This window comes from Typopeltis vanoorti, chromosome 20 (genome assembly GCF_054136105.1).
Source record: "Typopeltis vanoorti isolate ZY-2024b chromosome 20, IOZ_Tvanoo_1.0, whole genome shotgun sequence".
In the NCBI taxonomy this organism is placed as follows: Eukaryota; Metazoa; Arthropoda; class Arachnida; order Uropygi; family Thelyphonidae; genus Typopeltis; species Typopeltis vanoorti.
In genome coordinates this window covers 107319738-107329596 of record NC_143568.1, presented here as the reverse complement: position 1 = coordinate 107329596, position 9859 = coordinate 107319738, and the positions used below count along the sequence as shown (strand labels likewise).

At 35.9% G+C, this 9859-nt stretch overlaps 1 protein-coding gene across 1 annotated transcript in view; it reads right to left on the bottom strand.

Annotated features, from left to right (window-relative positions):
• Positions 1-470: 470 nt before the first annotated feature.
• Hpd (4-hydroxyphenylpyruvate dioxygenase) overlaps positions 471-9859 on the bottom strand; it is a 70558-nt gene continuing 61169 nt past the window's right edge. The window contains exon 13 of the mRNA XM_090409854.1: positions 471-754. Within this exon, the coding sequence (XP_090265980.1) occupies positions 680-754 (75 nt within the window). The 3' untranslated portion in view covers positions 471-679. The remainder of the gene's footprint in view (positions 755-9859) is intronic.

Below are 9859 nucleotides of genomic sequence, written 5' to 3'. Positions count from 1 at the left end.
GTCCTGAGAAAGATTATAGGCGTGAACAGATGGCATCAATGGCAATATCATATTAAAAACGAGGATATTAGGAAAGAACTTGACATTGTCAGCATCCAGGAATGCGTTAGCAGAGCTAATCTCAGGTGGTATGGTCACTTAAACAGAATGGGCGAAGAAAGATTAACAAAACAAGTGTTCTCTGCCAGGTTGGCAGCAAAATGACCCAGAGGAAAACCAAAATATAGGTGGATTGATACAGTACAAAGTGCCTTAGACGATAGAAATATAAGATCTGATAATGTTGGAGTCTTGACAAGTAACAGACTGATTTGGAGGAAAATTGTAGATAGGAAGTTAGTAATGATGTAATTTTTTTTCATGTAGTACTATCATATCCTGTGCACCCCTTGAGGGTACATGGCAGGAATTTGATGATGATGATAAATGTATCGGGAAGGACTATGCAATAATTTTATGGAAACATCAAATATATTGTAAATACTTATATGGTGAACAATTTTATTTAAATTCATAAACATTTTTAAAAAATTACATTGACATATCTATAGCGTTCACAGAAATTTGATTTCATTACTAAAGGAAGTAACTTTTTTATGTGCAAAACTACACTAGTTTCAAACAGCATAGAACAGTAGATAATAGTAGTTATGAATATAGAACATGAGTATGCATTAAATCATAGATTTCCTCGTTTATCTTGATCCAATTCAATAGCTTCAAACAGAGCCTTAAAGTTTCCAGCACCAAATCCCTTGAGGAAAAACAAAGTTTTATTAATTATCAACGTCTGTGACTTTTAGATTGATTACACTATATTTAACGAAATTACATAAATGAAATATTCAGACAGTTTAACTTCCATTAATTCTTGGAAGAATGTTATTATTAATAGAAATCTCCATATAACCAACAAACTCATTATAGAAGGTCTCATTACCAATACATCTGTCATATTGAACCTTAAACCCATCACAACACACTTAACAATATATGTCACTTACTTAACACTCTTCATGCAAAAATCTACTTCTCTGTTCCTTTCTTCACCACACCTTTACACAATAATGTTGAAAGTCGAAATATAATTTTTTAGAGCTGGTGTTATAATTGTTATGTTGTCAGTGGTAACTTTTTTTTTTTTTTTATAAGCCTATATATTCCCCACTGTTGGGTAAAGGCCTCTCCCATTATGGGAGGTTTTTGGGTCTACTCCTCCCATGGTGACCCAATCCATCATAGGAGAGTATTTATACACTTGTATGAATAAGTGTATGAAGGTGAAAGACAATTGCAAACATCCATGCCACAGCAGGATTCGAACCTGCAGCCTTTCTGCTGGAGAGCGGATACACTAATCACTCGGCCAACCAGTGGTAACTATAATGGTAAAATAAAACTGAAAATGTGTAAATTCGAAATAAGTAAACAAAATAAAAAATGCCTTTAGAATAATTGCAAAATGGCATGTGCAATTATTCAAAACAAAAATAAGAAGATTAGCAAAATACATACAGGTTTCAGGTTTTTATGAGCCTAAAGATGGTAAGAGCTGATCAATTATTGTTATTATTATTATATGCAGGCACCTTCATTAAGGTGCCTGCATATAATACTATGCAGGCACCTCAATGAAAACCTCAATAAAAAGGAAAAGTTGGTCCTTGTTGGAGATCTAAATAGCAGAGTAGGAAATGATTGTGAGACATACAAAAATATTTTGGGAAAATTTGGAGAAAAGAGCAAAGCTAATAATAATGGCAAATATCTGTTGGATTTCTGCTCAGGACATGGACTGGTTATTACTAACAGCATGTTCCAACATAAAAATGTGCACAAATTCACATAGAGAGAAGAGGCTAGGAATAAGAAAAGTCTCATTGACTATGTTATTGTTGATAGTGATGTTTTCTCCCTGGTGCAGGACACCAGAGTGTACAGGGGATTCGAAATTGGAAGTGATCACTATTTAGTCTTGAGTAGGATAAAATTGATTTTCATATTGAAAAGAATAACATGTAAGAAAGTTTTAAAGCGAATAAAAGTTGAGCAGCTCTCAGATGTGAACTGTAGACTAAAATACAGAAAGATTATTGAAAAGAAAATGAAAGAGTTTGAGAACAGGAATCAAACCTTGGAGATTCAGTGGCAAACTCTGAAGAAAACATTGATGATTCTGCCAGCGAGGCATGTGGTGAGGTTGTGTGCAAGGATAAAAAAATCAGAACTCCCTGGTGGACACAGGAAGTTAAAGAGGCAGTGAAGGAAAAGAAGAAAGCATACCAAAAGTTCCTGGCAAATAAGTCAGCTTTTACTCTTACAGAATACAGAGACAAATGTAAGAAAGCTAAACAGTGTGTAAAACTAGCTAAATAAAAGTCATGGGAGGACTTTGGCAAGAATATAGAAAATAAATATCAAGAAGGTGGCAAAATATTCTGGAGGTTGTTGAAGAAGCTTAGGAATGGAGGAAAGAGTGCTGTAAAAGGAGTTAGAGATGATAAAGGTGACATGAAAACATGAGAAAAAGATATCCTTGAAGTATGGAGTAATTACTTTGAAAAACTGCTAAATGAAACAAGCAGTGATGACAGCATAGTGATAAAAAACACTGACCAGGCATGCAGTCAGGAATACATATCCATACTTGAAGTAGAAAAAGCCATCAAAGGCTTGAAATGTGGAAAGGCAGTAGGAGTAGATGATATTCGACCAGAAATGCTGAAGTATGGTGGTATAAAAGTCTTACAGTGGCTGCACTGCATAGTTCAGAAAGCCTGGACAGAGGGACGAATTCCCGATGATTGGAGTAGAGCTCTCATAGTACCCATATATAAAAAGGGAAATAAAACTGAATGTGAGAATTACAGAGGTATTTCCCTACTCAGTGTTCCTGGAAAGATCTATGCAAGTATACTTGAGAAACGGTTGAGAAGAATTGTGGAAGAAAAGCTTGGTGAAGAACAAGCTGGATTCAGGCCAAATAGAGGCTGTCAGGATCAGATCTTCACTTTACAACAAATAGTCGAGAAAGCATGGGAATATAACAAAGATCTGTATTTAAGTTTTGTCGATTTGGAAAAGGCATATGACAAGGTGCCAAGAGAGAAGCTATTCAATACGCTGCAGTTATATGGTGTCAATGGGGCATTATATCAAGCAATACTTAGTCTTTATTTGAGTTGTAAGTCAGCAGTTAGAATTGAAGGAAGTTAAGGAAGATGGTTTAATGTTAAATCTGGTGTGAGACAAGGATGTACATTATCCCCTCCGTTATTCATTATCTATATGGATCACATTATGAAGGAAAGTGGTATTAAACCTGATATCAAAATTGGAAATGTTAATGTCAGCTCTTTGCTTTATGCGGATGATGTTATACATCTAAATAAATCCGCTACAAGTCTGCAAGATTCTCTGACTAAATTGAATAGCTGTTGTAATAGATATGGTATGAAGGTCAGCAATAAAAAGATGACAAAGACAATGAAAATAGGCAGAATCATTGAAAATGTCAACTGTGTTGTGAATGGAGAACCTGTGGAACAAGTAAAACATTTCAGCTACTTCGGCACGATTTTTACTGAAGATTATAAATTAAATATAGAAATAGACAACAGAATCAGCAAAGCTGGTATGGTGGGAAGTCAATTGAATAAATTCATATGGAATAAGAGAGGAATTAGTCGGAACACTAAATTAGCTGTATAGAAGACTGTTCAAACCAGTTATAACTTATGGATCTGAGAGCTGGGTCAGAAGTAAAACACTTGACCAAAGACTAGAGACCACAGATATCAGAGTCCTGAGAAAGATTATAGGCGTGAACAGATGGCATCAATGGCAATATCATATTAAAAACGAGGATATTAGGAAAGAACTTGACATTGTCAGCATCCAGGAATGCATTAGCAGAGCTAATCTCAGGTGGTATGGTCACTTAAATAGAATGGGAGAGGAAAGATTAGCAAAACAAGTGTTCTCTGCCAAGTTGAAAACGACCCAGAGGAAGACCAAGATATAGGTGGATTGATACAGTACAAAGTGCCTTAGACGATGGAAATATAAGATCTGATAATATTGGAGTCTTGACAAGTAACAGACTGATTTGGAGAAAAATGGTAGATAGGAAGTTAGTAATGATGTACTTTTTTCATGTAGTACTGTCATATCCTGTACACCCCTTGAGGGTACATGGCAGGAATTTGATGGTGATGACCTTCATTGAGTCTGCAGACTCATCATGGGAGGTCCATTTTAAAAACATTAATCACTCTGACAAAGTACACACAAGTCTCTCTCTGGCAATCTATACTACTCATTCACCACTGCCCAAGCAAAAATCTAATCCTCACTCCTTTGCTAACCACACCTTACTCAATTTACATGGATGCCCTCTAGTTTCCCCTCACATTATTCATGTACTGAAATATTTTGTCCACATCAATCCTGTAAACCTCCTTATGCAACTTATATGTTTCTACTATATCTCTCCTCATATGGAGCATCATATAATCTTGCTGCCAATTTAGTTACTTGCCTCTGAATCCATTCCGCCTCATCTGCATCTCCAAGAAACCCAGGCAACCAAATATGTGTGCAATAATCAGATGAGCCCTTATCAAATCCTTGTAAAGAGGAATAATAACCTTCTTATCTCTGCACGTCACGGTGTTGCTCAACCAGGTAATCCTATGAGCTGTTTTAGTCACTTTTGCAATTTGCCCTCTGAATTTTCACACCTTATCCACCAACACCCTCAAATCCCTGGTTTCACGTTTGGTACACAAATGGTGATTTTTTTCACTCCAAAATGCATAACCTTACACTTTGCCACAAAAAATTGACATTCCTTCTCCTTTGCCCATACTGTTAGTCTATTTAAATCATCCTGTAAAATATCAACATTAACTTTGTTGACTATTGTTCTACATAATTTTGCATCATCTGCAAACAACTGAATATTTCTCCTCAGATTATTTTCTGTATCATTAATGAACAAATTAAATGGTAGTGGTCCAAGCACAGAGCCCTCTGGCACTCCAATAGTCACAGACCTATAAGACTGTATACCTGAATGAACTACTGTGTAATATCTCTCCATCAACAATTCTCTTATCCACAATTCATATCCATACTCATTTCATGTAACTTATGTATCAGGATTCCATGTGGTATCCTATCAAGCACCTTTGTGAAGTCCAACAGTAAGAGTGTGTAGCCATTACCTATATCCAACTTGGCTAGATGAAGGTAATGTGAGTTCCCATTCCCGTGGGACTCTACATGAGCTGAGAGTCAGACATCCTTGTGCTTTCCATTACATGCGGCCTTAGGTAATTATCCATAAGAAGCTGCATAAATTCCATTTCCTTCCACCATTACAATATGACCTTTCCTCCCTCCAATCTATATCCCATAAATAAAGTCATCCATAATAATTACCTGCCCTCTACTTATTGAATTTATTTGCCGAATACACATCAGCCACATCATCCATTGCATTCCCCGGTCTATAGCAGCAGCTAACCAAATGCTCTGTCACATTAGCTTGTATCTCAAACCAGACGGTTTCAAAAGTATACTGTTTTCTCTATTTTACTAATTTCCTGTTCAACTAGCACTGTGTCGGGCTGCAACTCATCGTACCATCAGTAATGCTCCACCACACACACACCACACACATTCTATTTGCTCTCAGCCCTAAAAATACTGTAACCTTCACTTTCTGTGCCAATAATTATATCATCCTTAGTCAACCACATCTCACTAATACCAATAATTATGTAGCATAAACGTTTTTAAAATACTTTTTAATATACAGTATGTGTGTGTATACACACACACACACACATGTGAGGGTGGTCTGAAATACTCTTGGCTTCGACCATAGATGGCAACACTATCGGCAAGATTTTTTTTTCTAAGTTGGTACATCTGTCAAAAGCATCCACATGAAATTGCAACTCGTTCTATCAAGTAGTTTATTTTATACAGCTGTCTGAAGCAAAAGTGTTGTCTGTATCTCTTGAAATGGATAAAAATGAGTATCGTGCGGTTTGTAAAAGAAGGTTTAACACTAAAAGAAATTCATTCAAAGTTCATAAAAGTTTATGGGCACTCTTCTCCTTCATTTTCGACAATTAAGAAATGGGCTGCCGAGTTTAAACTTGGCCATACTAGCTCTGAAGATGATCCACGTGAATGACGTTCAAAAAGTATAACAACACTAGAAATCATTGATCAAGTGTATAATTGGATGACAGGCGAGTCGAGTGCGTGAAATTGCTAAGACTATAGGCATTTCAAAAGAACGTGTAAGATATATTTTGCATGAAGAATTGCAAATGAAAAAGCTTTGTGCAAGATAGGTGCCACTCTTGCACACAGCAGATCAAAAACACACTCACATGAAAACCTCTGAACAGTGCTTGGAGCATTTTAACAAGAATACAACTGATTTTGTGCATCGATTTATTACTATGGATGAGACTTGGATTCACCATTACACACCAGAATCCAAACAGCAGACAGAAGCCGGTTGTTCAGCACCAAAGAAGACAAAGTTCGGTTCCATCAGCAGGGAAGGTCTTGGCATCGGTGTTTTGGGATGCTAAAGGCATTTTGTTTATTAATTATCTTGAAAAGGGTAAAACAATAACCGTGGAATATTATTCTGATCTTTTAACCAGACTAGACAAAAAAATTTGTGAGAAAAGACATGGTTTGCTGAAGAAAAAAATAATCTTTTATCAGGACAATGAACCTGCCCACAAAGGTGTTTTGGCAATGGGAAAATTAAGGGATCTGCACTATGAATTGTTGGAATATCCACACTATTCCCCAGATTTAGCTCCCTCTGACTTCTATCGCTTCCCAAAACTTAAAAACTTCCTCGCTGGTCAGTGTTTTTCTTTGAATCAAGAGGTGATTGCAGCTGTAGAGGGGTATTTTACAGATCTTACTGAGCACCACTAAAGGGATGGGATAATGGCACTGGAGCATCGCTGGAATAAATGTATTAGTCTTAGGGAGATTATGTTAAAAAATAAAAATAATTTTGAAATTATAAATTCATTTTTTAATTGTTAGGCCGAAAACTTTTCATATCACCCTCGTATATATGTTGAAAGTTTTTATCTTTGTTCTACTATACATTAAAGATACCAAGAAATTATGTACCTGATTTTATTTTCCTTTATCCAGGAAAGCAAAACAATGTTTTGCACGTGAAATTTATTCACATCTGAGCTACTTATATATAGAGGCTAATGACCACATCATTTGCCTTAGTATGTATCCCATAATGCAAAGCACACACCCTTTCAGATGTGTAAAATGCTATTCATAATGGGAAGGGCCACTACCCAGACTGGTTTCAACCTTTATTGAGGTCTCATCAGTGAGAGCCAGACCTGGGAGAGATACCAACGTTGAAATAATGCAGAAGTCGTATATATCTCATACAAATAGCCAAAAGGTGCTAGACCTTATTAATAAAAATCTCTGAAAGAGAAACATCTTTCTCTCATGTATGACCTGTATGAAATCTATGTTACTGTATACCATTATAAACTTTTAAATTCATCTGAAAATGTGATGAAATTGTCATGATGTTTGCCATAAAATAAATTACTGGCAGTGTCTAATAAATTAGAATATTACTAATATTGTAGGTTATCTGAATAATTCATGCTGCCTCCTAATGTTTCTATGCTCTGTTTTCAGTTCTTTTGTATTCAGCACTTCTAATTATATATCGTCTCAGATCTGATCAAGTCCTTTACCAAATAATATGCCATTTTTACCTTCATAAAATGTACACACGTATGTCAAATTAATAACCCTTTCTTTATTAAACAGTTATCATTTAACATGTTGGCTGCCAACCACCAGATAACTTGTAGTTGGCTGTCTATATTACTACACCAACTGTGAGTTTGTCTCATATCATATTTTTCATACTGAATATTAGTATACTAGTCAAATGCTAGCTACCTGAGCTGAACTAGAATCCTTCAAACCAATAATACAGGGTGATCCAAATTCACGCTCAAAGTTGAAGCTGAGCTGCATCGAATTGTTTCAGTTCTAATTATTCATTTTACCTATAGATGGAACCCTAGGACTAATGGCCACCATCATGTCATCCATTTGCCATGTGTTGAGTATTGGACATCCATTGCATAGTTTTGTTTATGAGGAAAGCGAAATGGTACTTTCCTAAGAATAATGAAATTAATGAGTTGTTATTTTGGAATGTTCTTTTGCCTGTCGTTCTTACACAAATGTTGTGGAGGAGTTTTGTCAGAAGTATCTTGACTGTTGTTCCTCAAAATTTGACAGTTCTTGTGCAGAGCCACCAAACAATTAAAGCTTCATGCATACCATGTTCACCTAGTTCAGGAATTGAAGCCACTGGATAAGGAAAAACTTGTTGTACTCTATGTTTTGATCGTTTGTTGAAGAAACTTCGTCACTAAAGAAACAATGTTTTCTTCAGTGACGAAGCATGGTTCCACCTAAGTGGATAATGTCAATAACCAAAATAACAGAATTCAGTCATCAAAAAATCCTCATGTTTTCCATGAAGTGCCATTGGAAACTGGAGTGTGGTGAGCAGTAGCATGGCATCACATTGTCAGACCCATTTTCTTTCAGACAATATTGAACTGTGCACTGCACTAAGACATCAACACCCAGTTTATGGCATGATCGCTGTTTATAGCAGGATGGTGCCACTTGCCAAACAATGCAATTTTTGCAAGATGAAACAATGCAATTTTTGCAAGAGTTTTTAGGTGACAGACTGATTTCTGAAGGACTTTGGCTCCCAAGGTCACCAAATCTTTCACCTCCAGATTTCTTCTTATGGAGTTACCTGAAAGGTAAAGTGTATAAAAATAATCCTCACACAATTGATAAACTGAAGACAAACATTGCTGAAGCAATCAGAGCAGTTATGCTTCAAAGAGATGCTTCCAATTTGGTAAAAAGATCACGCATTCAAGAATGAGGCAGCCATTTTGAACATTTGTTTTAATAATGTTATTTATGCCTTTGGTAAGATACAGTTATAAACTTTGTTTGTAGCAATTTAGTTCTATAAAGTTTGTCACTAATATTGAAAAATTCAAGTTTATTTTATGATGTAACTTTTGGATCACCCTGTATATTCACCCACACTCTGAAAACTTTTTTACTGAAAAAAAGTTTGTAGTTACATTGACAAAGAGAAAAATGTATTAACAATTATATATTTTTGAAGAAAAAATATTAACAACCTCATGGTATCGATGGCAAGGTTGCACGTTAGTTAAATGGCAGTTAAAATGTTTGTTAACTCTCTTTTAGCTTAGTTGTAGTAGAGGGGGAGTGCTCCATTACCAAAATAGCTTTGCCTTTTTAAATGAATATATAATATGTGAAGCTCTGTGAAAGTGGCATTTGCATTCATAGCATTAGGCTGCCTGAAGAAATCTGTTCCCAGTTTGAATCGAGTTGCTGACTAGAGGAACTTTTTCTAACCCTTTCTTTGACTGGTTCCAGAGTTAACTGATCTCAGGCATAGGCAAGCAGGTTTGTTCTCCCATAAACTCAAGAAAATTGACCTTAAAACCCACGTGGGGTTATCTGTTTCAGATCAATAATGTACTGTGTTAGGGTTAGGTACCATGAGACAATAGCACTTGTCTGTCTCTCTACATCAGATGCCATTTTTAATTCATGATAGTCTTTCGTCAGCCATCTCTGATTTGCTTCTGGTGAACACTAAACTAACCCCCTCTAAAAATGTTAAAGATCGCTAAAACAGCCTTGCCTACTCACTATAAGAAATAAAAAAGATATTAGTAAAAGG